General features: G+C 44.7%; 1 protein-coding gene across 1 annotated transcript in view; it reads right to left on the bottom strand.

Annotated features, from left to right (window-relative positions):
• midn (midnolin) overlaps positions 1 to 16883 on the bottom strand; it is a 28850-nt gene extending 11967 nt beyond the window's left edge. Inside the window, exons 1-5 of the mRNA XM_040052667.1 lie at positions 16077 to 16883; positions 13570 to 13798; positions 11809 to 11896; positions 11633 to 11695; positions 600 to 1142 (exon numbers count right to left, since the gene is read on the bottom strand). Coding sequence (XP_039908601.1) covers positions 600 to 1142; positions 11633 to 11695; positions 11809 to 11896; positions 13570 to 13798; positions 16077 to 16152 — 999 coding nt within the window. The 5' untranslated portion in view covers positions 16153 to 16883. The remainder of the gene's footprint in view (positions 1 to 599; positions 1143 to 11632; positions 11696 to 11808; positions 11897 to 13569; positions 13799 to 16076) is intronic.
• Positions 16884 to 17783: the final 900 nt, after the last annotated feature.

Below are 17783 nucleotides of genomic sequence, written 5' to 3'. Positions count from 1 at the left end.
TGTGTGCAGCTGTTCATGAAGTTATCCCAAGGTAAACAAATGAGCATAACGCTGAAAGTTAAATGACAACACCAGAACACTTTTGCTCCTATAATTTTAGCCCACTGCTCTTTACCCTGGGAAGACTGAGGTCATATGAATGCTGTGTTCTCATGGTGTACGCATGTGCTGGCTTGTTTGCATGCATTTGGGGAGCACAGTGTACTCCAGTGATGAACAAATGTACTGTGGTTTGGACACACACGCACGCAAAATCACGTGTAACGCTTCTCCAGAGCTGACTAAACCACGGGTTCACCCTCGTGCTACAAGGATGTCCCATTAATCTAATTGATTTAATGGAGAATGATTTAGTTGTGAGGATGGCACTTGGGTCAAATGGTCATAACCCATCCACTATCGTTCTCATGGCAGCCCAAGTGCCTGTGCCTTTCTTATGTATTGTAAAGATGTACCTACTTTTACCACTGAATCCTTTTATTTGAGAAAATAATATAAGACAATATCTTACCAATCCTATGCTGTGATTGGCTATTATTAAAGAAAAAAAACAAAACACTACTTAGGAAGAATTATAAGAATATTTTCTTGAGGCTTACCTCAGGGCAGAGGACTGGGGCTACAGGGCTGACCTGGCCGATCTCGTGGCTGGGTTGGCCTGAGGAAGGCTGGTGGTAGTGGTGATGATGGTGGTGGTGGGGGTGGTGGTGATGATGAGCGGGCGAGCGGAAAAGACCCCCAGGGACATGGGATGGGCGAGGGGAGTGTGGTGGAGGAGTAGGGGGGCTACAGTGAGCAGAGGAGGGCGACTGGTGGTACATGGGAGGAAGGGACTGGAGGTGTGTGGAGGGCAGGGGAAAAGAAGGGGATCCTGGGGAAGAAGGGGAGGAGGGGATAGGGTGAGGATGGGACAAGTGGGGGCTGGGGTGATTATGTGGATGCTGGGGGTGTTGATGAGAGTGCGGGTGAGTGTGGGGAACCCGGGGCTGTCCCTCCGAATTTCCCCGGGTGATGAGGTGCCTGTGCTGGAGTTGGGGACCACCGGACTGCTGCGCTGCCAGCTGGAGCTGGACAAACATCATGTGATCACCTACACGCAGCGCCAAGGTGAGGGGAGAGCGACCAGACAGGAAGTCACTGACCTATTGATAAAGAAAGGGGAAAAAGGGTTAAGTGATTCAATGTCTTTGCTTTTATGCAAGGTATCAACACAGCTTAGCCAGATGACAAAGTCTAACTTAATATATGATGCTCTATATCCAGATTTAATGCCACTCTGGCATTTACAACTGTTCACTGTAAAAAACTATGGAACTAGAAAGGCTCCCCATGCATACAGACTTCCTTCTTAGTAAATGAACAATCTGGGCCATGGATGCCAGTTACAGTGCACACAACAGCTCTTTGAGCTACCCCTCTCACAGAGACACAGACACACCACATAAGCTCATCGTGCAGTCAAACACTAGTCTGTAATAGTCATCTATTTACTTCTGTTGGCGGGGAATGGATAGGGAGGCCTACTGGAAAACGCACATATACACACAAATAGAACCCACTATTCCTTGCTTCCCATTGCCACTCAGTCCGTTCTTAGTCAGCAGGGTTATTCAGCTCAAAGACAAAGGCCACCCTTCTGTTTGGCCCATGGCCTGAAAAATCAGTCCCACGTTTAGGAAATCCACCCCGCCTGCATCTCAAACACAGAATAGTCAATTGTCTGTGAATCTGCAGCAGATCAGGAAAGGATGCCCATGTTTGGAGCATTGGCAACAGCTAACTGGAGCCAAGTGTCGGGGGCCTTCAGTGACCCACCCAAGGCCTGGATGGACACACACACACACTAACAAGTACAGAGTTGTCACGACTCGGCTGGAATATTCGTGCTAAATAACAAAACCTCTCTTGTCGTCCTCCTGTATGCCTGTGGCTCTCATGCTGTGTATTGTGACTTGCTGCTGAAGTCCAAGCAACGAGAGTCTGACATGTATTTATTTACTTTTTTTCCCCCAAGTGAGTGTGATTCAGGAGTCACAAAGCTTCAGTGGGTCTTGAAGACTCAGCAATAATGACTCAGGTTCTCCCTAAATGGAAACAAGCAGAAATGGCCAGCACTAGCAAATACAAAGTGGCGCTCCTGTCCCAAATGATTTCAACAATCACTACCGCATATGTGATTTTAGTCCCCAGAGAGAGAGGGAGGACAGAAAAGCAGAACAGAGCACAGGGATAGATGTATATAAATAACAAAGCACAGAAAATAATATATAAAAAGAAAAAAAAAATTCTGAGCAAAGGACTTATATTTGGAGTGTCCTTGTAAGATGCTCGCCTGTAGTTAACCCTCTGAATCACCAGGCTCTGCCCTCCATCACATCTCTCTCTTTTCTTCTGCTTATTTATTTCTCTATCGACCGCTGCCTCTCTGTTGCCAGGGTGACCTTTGGACATTGGTATTGACATGATGTGGAAAAAGAGGATGAAGGGAGAGGAGGGGCAGGTGAAAGAACTAAGGGGTTGGGATGATCTGATGGCTAGAGCAAAAATCGGAATAAAATACGCTGCTGGATAAAGAGAAACTCAAACTTCTCAGAATGTAAAGTCAGCCACTAATGATTTATTGACAATCCACACTCACCACGATTACCCCAACGTGGTGAGGCGATACGCTCAGCAGGCGCGAGGTGGGGTGTGAAGTGAGAAGGAGAACAGCGCAGGGGGCTACATGTGACATCGCTAGGAAACTCCGTACATAAAAGGTCAGGAGAAGAGGTGTGCATGTGTTTGAGACCTAATGGGGAGGCCTGCTCCAAAAGGTGGGTGGGGGGAGAGACAGAGATGAAGAAAAGACCAGAGGAGGGGGAGGAGACAATGACTGTGTCTGTGACTGACAGCTGTCAAGAGTAAGTGTCGACAGTTTGTCAACCCACAACACACAGAGCGGCATGCATACAAATCGAAAGCCCCAAGGGAGATCGTCAACCCAATGTTTAGAAGGTGGGGAGGGGGGGGGACACCCCTGTGGGTATCCGTTATAGACCTCTGATCCTAGATCCAAATATATTCGGGCTGAGTCGACGTCCAGTTCAAACAGGTTACATTTCACACTTTGCGTCAGAATCCTGTTTCCAGGAACCATGTGAGATCAGTTTTTACCTCCCTGCACAGATCTGATTTTATCTGCAGAGAAAATGCAACTGCTGCTAAACGGATACATGTTGCTCAAATTTACGCTGTGACATGGAGGGGGAGGGAACGACCACCATGACTTCTGGGTACCTCCACAGCTGGTCAGAGTGAATGTCATAGGGTCAAAATTTGCATGAAACCAAAGGAGACTGCAAAGCTGTACTTCTATTTCTTTCCAAGAAAGGAACATCCAAGACGCCAAGAGCCAAGTATGAACAGGATCTTTGCTTTATCACCGTTTTTCTTTGTATACAAGCACATGCAAGAAAAAGTGAGAGAAAAAGACCAACTGTGATGACAGCAAGACAAACAGAGAGGAGGCTTGATTGCCTTTATAATGACTGGGGTGGATTATTCAAAACCACAAGACAGAATTCATGTACTCCTACTTCCCAACACCACATAGCAGGTTTTAAATTAGCCTGCGAAAGAAGCAAGCTCGCTTCCTCACACCTTTTTTCCTTCTTTCCCGCCTCCAGTTGATTTTTGTCACTCCAGGTCTCAGAGTCTCAGTCGTTGACTCATAAAGTCAATTTAGAAGTTGCTCACACAAACCTTCACATGTATATGAGAGCTAAAAATGTGTGTGACCATGTGACTCATATGGGGTCTCCATGCATACACCACCCACCAGAACCTCTTCTTTTAGGCAAGAAATTAAAAGGCCACAAACCCACACAAACACAGACATCTCATTTGCAGGGAAAATGACAGGGGACATCTCAACTACTATAATTCCATCGGACACTCTCATATATTTGTGGTTAGCTTTGAGAAAGACCCAAATTAAACGTTCAGGTGTGGAATTCCACTCGTCCAAACCAAACAGCTACATCACTTTCATCTGACACGCCGTCTCCCTGACAATTCCCGAAAAGGAGGGCGAACAGCTTGTGTAGCTGGGAGCCGGGAGCTGTGGAGTGGAACACCTGAAATAGGGCCCGTTTCCTAAGGGAAGGGAGGAGGCGGAGGATGATACAGTGCGCCCTGCCTGCCAGAGGCTAGATTGGCGAGAGTGATCATGTAACAACAAGCCTTTTCCAGACGGACAGAGACTATGAGAGAAACAAGGGGAGGGGAGAGCGTTAGACAGTGCATATATATGTATGTGTGTGTGTGTGTGATGGGGGGTGGAGAGGAAAAGGGGCACTGTCTTGCTAGAAAGCTGGCTAACGAATGAATCCCAGAGGTCTCGGCTAGAAGCTCAGCTCCAGTCCAAACATGCCTGTCTGCTCTCAGGAGCACAGTCAAGACAGCCAACGTGGCTGGCTACCATTGACGTCAGGACAAACACCAGATAGCGCTTTGTGGAACATCACAGGCAAACAAAAAAAGCACTTCATAGCTTGTCTTTAAGTCTGCAACAGACCTCCAATTCTATTTCCACCTTGGTCTTTGAAGGACGCTGTACAAATTCCAGTCCTTTATGAAAGCAACTTATGAAGGAGAGTCATAGGACAAGGAGAATGGAGACCCCGGGTTTTGTCAAGGCAGACAGAAAGAAACCAGCACTCCAGTGTTCTCCTTATAATGAAGCAGCAGCATGAGGAGTTCATGCCTAACAAATAAGGCGTGCATTTCCTGACCGCAAACATAGTTGATTATACTCACCAAAAACTGCACGGATAAGCTTATTTAGCAATATACAGGTACTGAAAAATGGCTCTTCCATCTAGTAGCCGTCAGACCCACCTCTCTAACAAGTGACCCCAGAAACAGTGCTCTCAGCCATTTTGTTTTAGTTGTTGGGTGTCCAGGAGGTGGGGTTTGTATGATACTTTGGTTGCTATGCAGTAATGGGAGAGAATATGATAAGGGGCAGCTGGGCGAGGAGGGGTGGAGACAAGATGGAGGAGAAGGAGAAGGGGGGGATGGCATGAAAAAAGGAGGGAACAAGGATGGTAAGGGGGGATGGGGATGCTGGCAATGAGGGTAAGGTGTCAGAGTAGTAGTGGTGGTGGTGGTGGTGGGTGATGAAATATTCAGTGAGAGTGCGCCTCTGGCTCCTTCCTTCTTTTTTTTTTTTTCCCTTTCGACATCTCTGGCTGACAGTTTTATTTATTGGGGTCCCTGTGGTTCAAGGAACTCATTTGCAGTCGTTCTTCCTTTGCACACTAAGCGAACTAAGGAAGGGAGATAAGGAGTGAGGGAGGAAGAGAGAGGCTGAGAGTCTAAGGACGGGTGAAGAGGGAGAGGGAGGGAAAGATAGAGAGTGCTGCCAGCACTGAGCTGACATTCATGAACAACTGAGCAGCTTTGTGCTGGGGAAAAGAGGATAGAGGATTGGAAGGCGGGACGGGCGGGGGAGGAGAAGGAGAAGCTGCGAGAGGAGGAAGTCGCTCCTCCAGCCATATTCTGGTTCCAGTGCAGCTGCTCACCTGCCGGACAGCGAGGTGGAAAGGTATGGTTCAAAAACTGCTTATTAACCCTCCTATCGACCTAAATGTTTTGATCGCACCAGGACGCTATTGATAGTCTTTGGGTAAACACGCACCAGCTAAAGATGCAATAAAAGGCTCTCAAAAGAGAGAAGGAGAAAAAAAAAAAAAATCAATGACTTGCATCATCCCCAAATCCTAAAGGCAGAGGGGGTTGAATCTTCAAAGGCACCATTAGAAAGATAGGCATCTGTAACAGTACCTGATAAGAAACAGAGGGGGGTAAGTGAAGTAAAAAAGGAACAGCTGGCCATCATAGAATATGATCGGCTCCATGAAAGGAGAGATCAAAATGGCAAAGTCAAGACGATCGGGTTCCTGCAAAAGCCACTCCTTACAACTAGCCAGAAAAACTGAGCATATTCACCTCTTGGTCCCCAGCTATCAAGATCCGGTTTAAATCAGGCAAGCAACACCAAAGAAATCTTCACTTACTCGTTTCCCCGCTGTTCACTTTCCTCTCACTCTCTTGAAAGCCATTTACACCAGCTGATTAATACAATTTAATCAGGATCCTGTTCTGGCAGAGAATGACTTCACAGCATTTTCTGTACCCGGTGAGACAAATTTGTGGATAGTTGGGAAAAACAACATCATACGAAGCAGCGGCAAATGAAAGAAGAAACAGCATCACATGTTTCTGAGATAAATGAAGTGGGTGTGGGGAAATTGAGAGATAGGTATAGAAATTCTGTGACAGATGGAGGAACGTTAACAGAAAGACGGTAAGTAATTGCAACGGTGATCGTGCAAAAATGATGCCTTTTTTTTTTTTAAGACGTTTCTCATTTCCTCATTACGTTTTTGTAGGAAAGACTGAAATGACCTGGCTCTTTTGAACCCTGCACCTCTGCCAGCAGCACCATATCCCTAGTAGCATTGGCTTCATTAGTCTTGGTAGTGGCTATCGAATGTGATATACATGGCCTCCATCCTCCCACACAGTGGCCCCACTAGTCACGATGCCTGCTACTTGAATCACAAAAGCACTGTATCGCCAGGGAATGGAAAACAATGACGGTCACGACTCCAAAATGGAGAAGTAAGTCTCCCCTGGTCGTTCAGTGAGGAAACATACAAAGAGAAACATTAAAAATGGATGTTGGCACATGCGCACACCCACAGAAACACATGCATCGAGATGAATATACATAATAGGACAATGAAATTCCCTGCAAATCCAGCTCCCTTTTGACTGCCCCACAACACACCTTGATTCCCTCCACCCATCCCAGCACTTCCCCTCCCACTATGCATTTTAAGCATCACAAAGGGGATTACACAGGTGCAAAAATACTGCATGATCAGCCTATTAATGCAATTTTCAAGGCCAGGATTTACATGAGCAGGGACTGAAAAGGCCTTTAGATCAGCATTGTTTTTTTATTCCATGCACGATTTGATTTACACATTCAGCAACAAAATTCATTTCTGTAGCTTTCATTTTAGGTTACAATAAAGGAAATTTCCATTCTAAAGAGCAAAGATTCTGTCTCTTAAGCTGCATGCATATAAAAAGCCTTAATCTCAATAGTAGTGAGAAGGACAGAGGAAGCTGGGGGATGTAAAAGGGGAGGAAACCCTTCATATTGACCAACAGGCAGACTTGGTCATTCTTCAATTCCTTGCGCTCCCAAATCCTCAATACAATTACTCTCCAATGATTTCCAGTATTATCAATCCTACTGATTAACTGACATCAATATAAGGTGATGTACAGGGCGCAGGACTGCAAAGAGAAACATATTGACCATTTGCATTGAGCTGTTTTACAAACAATTGTGTACATAGACACACACAGGTCCAAAGTTCATTTGTCTTTTTTATTAAAAAAAAAAAAAAAAAAAAAAAAAAAAAAAAAAGCACTACTTCTTAAATCCTCCTTTTCTAGTAGCACCTCTCCTCTTATCTCCATTTTTCTTCCTTCATCTCATCTTCCCTGTAATCTCTCAACCATGTTAGCCTTCCTGCCCACTGTCCCCAACCAATAGCACTTATCTACACAAACACAAATACACATTACTGACTGACTTGTGCAAAGCCCCCCCCCCCTTTCTTTTCTCCTCCACCTGTCAGGCCCACTGTGGCAACCCCTGAGGGAGGGATAGCAGAGGAAATAAGGAAAGGGTGACCCTGAGGTGACTCCCCACAGATTGTTAGAGCCTGTTAAGTTTGTGTCTGTCTGCTTGTAGACACAAAGACAAAACCATGCCGTATCCCGGCCAGAGAAAGAGGAGGAATAAGTGAGGGGGATGGGGGGGTGCATGAGGACAGGAGGTGCTTGTCGCTGGGAGCGAGAAAAGTAGAGCAGATATGTAACAGCGTATTCTCCTGGGACACGTGGAATGGCAACACAGCCTCCTCCTGAAGCAGTCTGTGTTAGTGTTCAAGGCAAAATTTTTCAATCTGCAGCCTGCTGAGCCTCGCTCCAGCTGGGTTGCGCATCGATTTTAAAAACCAGCATGCACCACTGTAGCTGCACTCAACAGGATTTTGGAGTTTGAAGCCTATTAGGCCCTTCTTTACCCCCCCCACACCTCAGTACTACCACTAAAGGAACTAGTCATCCTAGGATGTGTCTGTCCCACAGGAACTGCTCCTTTAGAGCTTTCAATTTTTGAGAGGGGTTGAAAAGTTGGTGGGCACAGTCCTGAAGATTTTCTGAGCTTAATGCAAACTTGGCTAAATTCAAAAACAAGCCACTTAAAAGTTGATCTCTCAAACATCACCATCAGCAATCTAAAAATTCGCCCTACAGAACAAACAGCAACAACTACCTTGGCTTGCTCCAATGAGGTCACCGTTTTGGTGTCACCGATCCATAGTTACATAACTTATATTGTTTTGGAACACTCAGAATTGACATTCTGAAGCTTACACAAAATTATTATGTCACTTCCAAGAGTCCGATGGAGCCCAAACGGCACTGGAAGGACTGATTAGGGAGAAGGTTTGAGTAAACGATTGTCCTACCTTGTGCCTAACATGACTTTTTGAAGTGGAAAGGTGACTAATCATTGTCTTATGTTTGTCAGCTGAGCCGGTGTGGTGTTCATGCTTTAGGATGGGAACAAAGAGATGGCTGCATAGGGGGGGGGAAGGGCAATGGGGGTGGGGGTAGGGATGGTAAGGGTGACGTCTGGTTGGCTTTTATTCTACCGTCAATGTGCATCAATGCAAATAGTCCCTGTGTGTTAAATGGCCACATAATCAAATTCTAAAATAGATCAAGAGCTGATGTTACTGCCTAAATGTGACTAGAAATGGTAAATATTGCTTTCACTACTTGTCATAGAAATATACATTTATATTACAACTAGGCTCAGACAGTTTCTCATTCTCTCATCATGACCATAAATCCTCTTAAATATATCCTTTCAATTTGGTGTGTGTATGTGTGTGTGTTCCCATGTATGACTGCAAATATAAGCTGTACACACAGCCGCTATTTAGCAGACAGAATAAGAAAAGAGTAGTGAGTAGTGCAGGCAACTGTATTTTTGATGGGCTGTCAGGAAGCAGTGGCTTAAATCAGCTTAGATGTCATGCAAAAAAAAGTCTAGCAGGATGCCAGAGGAGGAATTAAGGCAGCTATGATTGTCCTTGCTAAAGAAGTCAGCCATCACGGTCAAAGTGAGGCAGCTCGCCGGACTTGCAAACCACAGCACATTTAAATTATAGTGCCCTAGGAGAGCTGCTAAGCAGAAACAAGAGAGGGAGGTGAAACATAGGAGAGTGGAAAAAAATAGCATTTTAATCATTGCTGGGTAAGAACTTCCATTAAATGCCCCCCACCCCAAACTCATGCCACAAGAGACTGAAACAGCCCTTGGAAGCTGGCATGCGCTGCATGATTTGTTGACTAACAACCTGGTAGCTGAAGACTTCTTCATAATCCCGATAAAGGAGAAGACATACGGTGATCTGCTCAGTGCAGCTCGGAATCCAATCTGGAAATAAGACCTTGCATGACCAAAAATATTTGAAGGGGTGATGGCTTATTAGGGGTCCACGGGTTAACAACCAACTCTTGTATGCCTTTTTCTAAGAACTAACCCATACCTCCCTCAGGCTATTTTTGGTTGCATGGGCATATCAGTTATCCTGTCAGACACTTTTAAGGGCTAAGTGCATTGATTGATTTTTGATAGCCCCAGAGTTAGAGAGGAGATAGGAAATGAGGCAAAGCTTTTGTGTTCTTATTTTTCTAATCTTACAAAGATCTGTAATCTCTCCGCAATCTATATCATTCCATTTCGTTTCATGAATTATAAAGAAGAATCAATTTCTGTGGATATAAACACACTAAAGCAGCTTTACGCCTTTTTTGTGTTTTACTGTGACATCAATCTCCTGTTACCCATTATTCGTTCCGTACCCCGGCGTCAGATTACCATTTACAGTGAAATAAATATGTATGCAAAAGTGGTGTATGTGGTAATGTGTGGTAAGCATTTCGTGAGAAAAACGCAGGCACTTGACTCATAACGAATCTAAGTATAATAAGGTTACGTGGACAGGGAGATACACAGGAAGACAGGCAGAGTGAGAGATCGGTTCCTCTGGGTCGGCGGTTGAATTATCATCTGCCTCTAGTGAAAATGACAGTCACTCTTGGCTACCCAGCAAAGGCGTAGCACATGATGGGCAAGGCTTGCTTCCAGCCTACTTACAGTGTGACATACACACACACACACACATCCAGTAACAGACACGCACACATCCACTTACACACACCTACACACATGCAGTCATCTGCTGTCAGTGCTACGAGATGCATGCTGAGTTCTCTCTGTCACACACGCACACACACCAAGGCTAGGATTTCCACCATAAAATTATCAGCAAGGCAAGAAGCCATACTGAACCACACTCTGCTATCACTGAGCAGCCCACATCATCGGATAATTATTCCACTAAACAGCGTCGGGCAAATTCTTCAGGATGTAACCGCTGTTAAGAGTTCAGTTAACTCCTTACATCAGTGTTATTGTTTCACCGTCTTGTACCGTTCTGACATCAGACAGTAGTGCATCGGTGATACACTTACGTACATCTCAGTGTTGCCCAACTGTACAAAAGGAAGTGGATCTGAGTCAGTCAGTCAGCTGCAAAGTGTGTCATACGTCACACTGTTGTCTGCGAGCGTTCAGCCTTATCGCCTCTCTTCTCGCTCGGTTTCTCTCTGTGGCCGGCACGGAGTCTTTTTTAAACTTCACACTCACTATTGATCATTTTGGTGAGTCATGCCGCTCTGACTCAAATACATACTGTACTTAAGCAGGCCCACAGAACTGTTTCACTGCAAGCACAGGGTGTAGGCCTCGCTTGGCCTGTGCATGCACACTAGGCTTCCAGGAACCCTGTGCTAATACTGAGTGAGAAGACTGTCATCTGATGATCCAGCACTCTGTTTATGAGTGAGTGAGACTACAATCAGTCTCCATGCAGCCACAGCACACTTCCTGGAAACTCGCCTTTGCGTGTGTGCGCTCGTGTATATGTGCCTGTCAGTCAAGACCGTGAAATACAGAAGGAGTGGAGAGAGATTATAGATAAAGGCGTAAACAGAAAGATGGAAGTGAGTGCTGGCCCTCTCAACAGCACATAAGTTCTTCTTGAGTGGTGTTCGCACTAGCTTCCTACAGGGCTGTGCATGCTTGCGCGCACACACACACACACTATCACAGATGTTACTAGGATACAGGAGGGTGTTGTTGCTTATTATGTTCTAACAGCTCACACTGGTTGTCTAGCTTGGCTTGGCTTGTTTAAGAGGCTGAGATTAGACAAGCAAAGAGGCTTGCGCAGCCGGCTCATCTCTGCCATATCTGGGTGTTGCTCTGTGCTTAACTGAAGCTTCCACCTTCTTTAGCCGTAATGCAAATATGCACACAAAAAAATTTGGAGCTCAGTTTAAGTTGCAGGATTCCAACTTTGCTTTATCAGCCTTGATTTAGGCTCAACGGACACACACACATGCACAGGCACACATAGATCCTTACCTGAGTTTCTGTTAGGCTCTCCAAAGCTTGCATTACTGACTGTTCTGGTCTTGATGCTTGAGACTGCATGACAGAAATAAAATACAAAATTTAATATGTGTAATTTTTTTTTTTAAGTTCATTCTTTAGATTTGAACTCCAAACTAAAATAAATTCACAGCAAGCTGAATCCATACCATTAATCCTGCTTCAACTGTTGGCACAAGTGTTAACTTGCTCCCATCCGAGATGCCTAGATCCTGGAGTTTGCCTGAACTTAGTCGCCTGCAGGGATTGGGGAGAACAAGATAATTAGACTGTGCTGACAATATATTCTCTCTTCAGACATACAAACACCCTTCAGCCAGGGGGTGCAGACGGACTTCAAAACTATTTTGGAAAAGAGCTGTGGGTGTAAAGCTCCACGAAAGAGAAGTATTGATTGCACTGTCATATTTCAATTTCGAGTATAGTGGAGCTTGACAAGTGCTCGCAGTGGATATTTGGCACCACTGGCACTTGCCTAAGTGGAGGTAAGAATTTTTTTTTTTCTTGACAATATCAGTTGCACAAATGAGGAAGAAAAACTTCATGATGAAACCAAAACCACAGCATATTAAATTTATAAATGAAAAGAATGGCAAGTACTAGAATTGCATGGACGCCGTTCTTAGCCAAACTGTTACGGCTCTGTCAGTGATTATGAAAGTTAAATCATGTGATACAGAGCACATCACATTTCCAGGGTTTTACTGCTTGATGTCCGGTACAGAAGAGGAATGCTTGCATCTCAGAGCCAAATGCGATGCAAGCATTCACACCCGTTTCTGGCCGTTTGCCTGCTTTATGTTAGTGAAGGATGTTTAGGGCAGTCTGGTCTGTAGGCATGACCCAAATCTTATGCCACGCAGCTGAACAAAGGCAGTCAGCCCCGACTTGCTGTAGGTCTACAGTTTAAGGCGCAGGAGGGGATTAAAAATGGGGTTTTCAGGTTTTAAAGGATGATGTGATTTATTGGGTGATTACAACGGGTGGGAGGGGATGGGGGCTGAAAACAATGCTGACTGTTCGCATGTACTAAAGCCCCCCCCTTTCTTTTTTGCATAGCACCACCTGCACTATTGTGAGCTCGTTTAACCTGTGCCCGATTCATTTCATAGCTTCATAATGCTTCAGGTTCTGGTTCGCTTTGAATAATAAAGAGTTTATCTATTCTCTCACGCATGCAGCTCTGCTTAAACAGCAGCGTTTTTCAAGCCCTCGCGAAACTGGCCGTCTGATACCTCACACAAACACAAACTGCTGTTATTCTCCTGAATCTGCTGGCTATTGTCATGCAACTGCACACTCACATTCACATCCAACCACAAGACATATCCACCTTCGGTTCAGTACCAAGTCACGCATGAATAATGCACACCTGTGCAGTAGCAGTATAAATACAGTCAAGGTTAGCACTTCTGTGTGACTTTATTCATTAATGTGTAACATGTTTGACTCACGCAGCATTAGCAATTCAGTCATGCTTCAGTTTTTATAAGAAGGGGGGACGAATCAATGCAAGTCTGCAGATTGCCTGTCAATACTGTTCCAGTGACTGGTGAGTCCCAGCCCATAATTCCAATATTGTCCACCCCCATGGTCAATAGTTTCCTTGAACGTATTGATCACCAAAGCGGGCATACCTTTGCCTCCCGTGAGCTTAACCAGTTAAAGTGCAGTTTGGAAAATATTACCTCAACCCAGGAGGGTGGGCGCACCTAAAGTCGGTTTGTGCACATTTTGAACTGCGGACTATCCTAGACATTACGGCTTATGATGTCAGCGTATAGTACAGAGAGTCTCAAGTACCGGTTGGCTCTTTAACAAATAAGTATGCGTAATTATTTTCCCTATCCGAAAACACCACGTTTACTAAACACGTTCAACTGCAATGCATTTCTTTCGTGTTTACTCACGTTTCTTTGTGTAGCAGAGCGAGTCTCTCTTTTGGGACTTTGAGTCTTTGCGACAGTCTCCTCTTCAGTCCCTCCACGGTCTCCTCCAGTGGCAAGGAGAGCTCGAAGCGTGTGCCGGTGGTGGAGTGGATGTACAGATTCATGGAGGGTTCAGTCGGGACGGCCTCGCAGGACGAAGCCCCGCGACTGGTGCAGCTTCGGGCGCTGGGATGCTGGTCCATCCGATAACCTGTGCTCAGAGAAGGGGGGGAGACAAGACGAGCAGAGCCGGGGAGTGAAAAGGGTGAAAAGAATAGTGAAGCAGATCCGTCGCTTCCACTACAGTCCCTTGATCTCCTTGCAAATCAAAGGCAGCATTCAGAGCGCTCTCTCTCTCTCTTTTTTTTTCTTCCTCTTGGTGCCCCCTTTTTTTCTCTCGCTCTCCGAGAGTCAGAATAAAACCCAGTCCGTAGTCTCTCCGGTCAATATCATGAGAATATCCCCCGAGGAAATTTAACTACACAAGCGTCGCGTTTCCCTTTGTGTGATCTTTGTCTTTGTTGCGTTTTCCAGCGTGCAAGCAAGTCTTTCGAAATGCTACATAGACGGGCAGATGCCACACAGAAACGCAAGTATGTTGTCAGCAAAAAAATGGCACGGACGCTCATTTACGCAGGCAGTTACCTTTAAAAAAACAACAACCAAACAAACAAACAAAAAAAAAAGGTCTGAGAAAGAAAAAAAATGTATAACAACAAATTCCTCTCGGATGTTTTATGAGCTTTTTCGGGCTTTGGATGATGGGACACGCGATCCGGAGCTGCAAAGCCTCTTGCGGCTGTAGTAAAAGGCTCTCCGCTGCGCACTCATACCCACGGCAGCCCCACTGAAATATCGACAATGAACATTGTCACAAAGTATCCCACTTCCACCATCGATAAAGTACGCCCACAGCCCCCGAGGCCGTCCGACCAATCACAGGAGAGCTCCTTCAGGACGCCGATGACCTCAGCCAATAGGAAGATGAGCTCGACACCCACGTGGAGGCCAAGCGAGTTTAGGCCATTCATAATAAATTACAGCACAGTGCAAAATATGCAACAGTATCACAGTATACTCAAATAAAGGGCTACACCGAGGGCCGTGTGCCTCTACAGCTTACTGGAAGCTTTAAAGACAGTCCCCGTAAAAATGACTTGTTTTTTAAGTTAATCACGGCTGAATCATTCCTGAATTCTCGTTTCACGAGATACTCCAATTATAGATAATATTTAGAGACAAATATGATGATGAGTGCATCATCTCTGGAAGTACCGCCTGTTTAAAGGGTCTCATCGTGTGGGAACTGTGCAACAGGCTGAAAATAGCGATCATCGTTAATCCCAAAAACGCCTTTTTTGAAGAGATGTTTGACAGCAGCACACAGTGTGAATATATAACTGATTGCTTAATTTAAGCATATGTAGCTCATCATCAACTTACGACACCGTGAGAGTAGATTTTTGATCAGGACTCGCTTTATTTCCCTTATATTTCCCGGGTTACTTAACCAACAACACCAACTTGGACGTGGCTATTTTTAAACCCTTGGCATAAAGACCAGATCCCTCTGCTCCAAATTATCAGATGTACTGTAACGACATTAATAGTGCTGACGCCACCCTCTTTCCCACCTCAGAAGCAAGCAGGAACCCTTCAAGTGATCGCGAATCTTACGCTAATCCACGCTGGACACGAGTAGGTTATTCTCGTCAGGTAAGCTGCAGTAACATGTAACGCAGACTTCGGACTGCTGCTGCACGAGTTCTCAAGTCTGAGGTGACCAATAAGCGCCCTGAGAGCAATATCCCTGAGAGAAGTAACCAGAGCAACTCACAAAGAGAGACTGACTGAGAATATTTAAATGACCATACAGCCCAGAGCCACCTAAAGCCTACACAGCGAGCTTACCTCTGCAGTTTCTTCAAACCTAAGTAGGCACTTTACCATAAAAAAAAACAAAACATTAAAAATACTCGGTCGCCACCCAGTGGCAACGGAATCAGTTTTCACAATGAAAGCATGCAAACGATTCATAGTTTACCCCTGGCATATATATATATATATAAATATAAATATATGTATAAATAGGTTAAATTTGGAACATGCAGTTTTTAAAACCTTATGCATTAAAGTATGGCAGCTTTTACTCGTATTGAGTACGACAGTCACCATAAAGCAACGTTTGATAAGATTTGTCGTTCTCCTTCTAATCTGAGATAATTACCAACGACTTGCTGTCTTCTACTAATTATAATTTACAGGAACAATGCCATTCTGCTATCGTCAATAAACACGACATTAGGCTGTCCCTCAGAATTTACGCCCAATTGTCTCATACAAGCAGCTGACACGCTTCTATCGATCCGCAATTGACTCGTCTCTAATCAATTTCTCGCCAACACATAAAGCGCGTGTCAAACTTTACTAACACATCACCCGTAACATAACGTACAGCTCAGTCGTAATAAAATATAAAGTGAACTCACCAAGAACTGTGGCGAAAACTGTAAAGCTTCGCGGAAAAGTCTGCTGCGTTCCCGTCTCTTGCCCCAGCTTTGGCATGTAAAGTAAACCCACACAGCGACAAAACTCTGAGATAAATCCAGACACTTGAATATCCACAATAACGTCTCAGTAAATTCTCTGGTGGCCCCGTGCGCGTCGTTACGCTGCAGACCCGGGCTCGTCAGTCCTGGCCAGTAATGGGAACAGTCAGGTCCCGAGATGCTTTCGTGTATAGTCAGATCACCGGTGTCTTACTTGGTGATAAGAGCGTAGTCGGAAAGGTGAGACTCCTCTTAACTGACGCTTCTCGGATATGGGTGGAGAGTAATGTTCTTCTTATGTCAGCATGTCATTTAAGGTGGCCTAGTTTCCCTGCTGCCACCAAGTCCAACTTGCTGTCGTCTATGGGAAAGAATGCGTCTATAACGCAATTCTTAACCGATAAAGCTATCCAACTGTGTCGAGCACAGCGGCTCCCAGCAGCAGGAACGACTTTTAAAGGTAGCATACACCAACAGAGACACGAAACCCGGACAGCCACTGACCTACCACCTTAAAAAAAGAGTCAATGAAATTAAATCTTTGGCGATATTGGAGGTGTTGCCAACCTTTGACGACATAGAGAAAAATGTCACCGGGCAACAGGTAAACACGCTCCCTGGATACGACACACGTACGCCGATAAACAAACACCACTGGTCCTGTTTGAGGAATTAATGCCCTGCTGATAACCTAATGCGGATTCTTGAAGCGCACAATGTACAAAATGACTGTTTTATACAAGAATGTAGGAAGTTTATTCTACGGGCTGCTGCTCTTTGGAGCAGAGACACTAAGACGTAAAATCGGCTAAAGTGTAATAATAAACTAAGTGTATTCAAATTGGTAACTATCTATTTATCTAGTTGCTTTTTAACAACTATTAAAACTCATTATTCATAACTGCCTCTTTCATAATGGTATCTTATTAGGTTTTATAGGCTATTGTTGCTTTGTAATTATTGGATCTAACTCTAAATCTATTGATATAATTTTACATAGGTAACTTAAAAAACATATTTAAAGTCTAGGTTGGCTATGGCTTTTAAGATAAAGGAATTGAAGTCTGTTTGAAGTGAAAAAGAAGGGAGTAGACAAATTTGTTTTTAAGTACGTGTGTAAATTTACTTTCCACTAGTGGATGTTGATATTGGTAGATTAGGACAGTCTGCTTTAATATGTCTGCGCAGTGATTACGTCCTTATGGTCAGAACTGTGATAATGATCACAATGTGGTCCACCTCAAGGACAAGACATGTTTTGCAATGTTTCACTGACACGGAAAAAAAGAAAAGAAGCGAGAAGAAAAAGCCTGACTCTGCCATCAGAAAATACTTAAATGCACCAATCTAGAACTGTCCTTCTTTTCTGCTTCAGGACCAGCACAGATTGTCTGTCTGATTACAGAGACACACTCCCACTGTGCAGGGGAGGCTGCGCCCCACCAGCATATTATCACAGCGTCTGAGACCTGAATCATCATCGTGTGTGTGTGTGTGTGTGTGTGTGTGTGTGTGTATGATAGAGATAGAAAAGGCTGTTGTGTTCAAAAGAAACACTGGCATTATCTCAGAGAAGCTACATGAGCAGACAAAGGGCCCTGTCTTTGCTTGGCCCCAACAGCTCCCTCTTCTTCCTTATCTGTCTCC

This window comes from Simochromis diagramma, unplaced genomic scaffold (genome assembly GCF_900408965.1).
Source record: "Simochromis diagramma unplaced genomic scaffold, fSimDia1.1 OVJJ01000419.1, whole genome shotgun sequence".
In the NCBI taxonomy this organism is placed as follows: Eukaryota; Metazoa; Chordata; class Actinopteri; order Cichliformes; family Cichlidae; genus Simochromis; species Simochromis diagramma.
Note: the sequence above shows the minus strand (reverse complement) of the source record. Positions and strands in the feature narration are given on the sequence as shown.